The sequence below is a fragment of the Penaeus monodon genome, chromosome 19, assembly GCF_015228065.2.
Source record: "Penaeus monodon isolate SGIC_2016 chromosome 19, NSTDA_Pmon_1, whole genome shotgun sequence".
NCBI classification, from domain to species: domain Eukaryota; kingdom Metazoa; phylum Arthropoda; class Malacostraca; order Decapoda; family Penaeidae; genus Penaeus; species Penaeus monodon.
Window position 1 is genome coordinate 32,329,186 of NC_051404.1, and position 356 is coordinate 32,329,541.

The 356-nt window shown below is 36.2% G+C and overlaps 1 protein-coding gene across 1 annotated transcript in view; it reads left to right on the forward strand.

The window, feature by feature from the left end:
- LOC119585181 (homeobox protein SIX3-like) overlaps window positions 1-356 on the forward strand; it is a gene marked incomplete at both ends in the record, with an annotated part of 23,691 nt that overhangs the window by 23,083 nt on the left and 252 nt on the right. The window contains 1 exon segment of the mRNA XM_037933819.1: window positions 285-356. Within this exon segment, the coding sequence (XP_037789747.1) occupies window positions 285-356 (72 nt within the window).

Genomic DNA, 356 nt, shown 5'->3' on the forward strand with positions numbered 1-356 from the left:
AGAGGTGTATCTTATTTTTCGTTTATTTGTTGTTGTTTTTCGGTTGTTTGTTGATTTGGTTTTGATTTTTTTTTTTTATGAATGGTGTTTTTTTTTTTTTTTTGGATTTATTGTTTTGTTTGTTAATTTGTTTTAGAAATGTAGTTTTTTTTAAGTGGATATGTTGATGTACTGCGTTGCATTGTGTTGATATCGTTGAGACTTATTGCAGTGGTAAAAAATATATTAATTTGGGAGATTATTGTCTACTGTTCATCTAATGTTCTTCATTTCTCCTCCTGCAGGTACTCACTCCCCCCCACCTGTGTCCGAGAGCCCCCTCCCCACCACGACCCCGAGCGAGGGAGGGGTCGTGT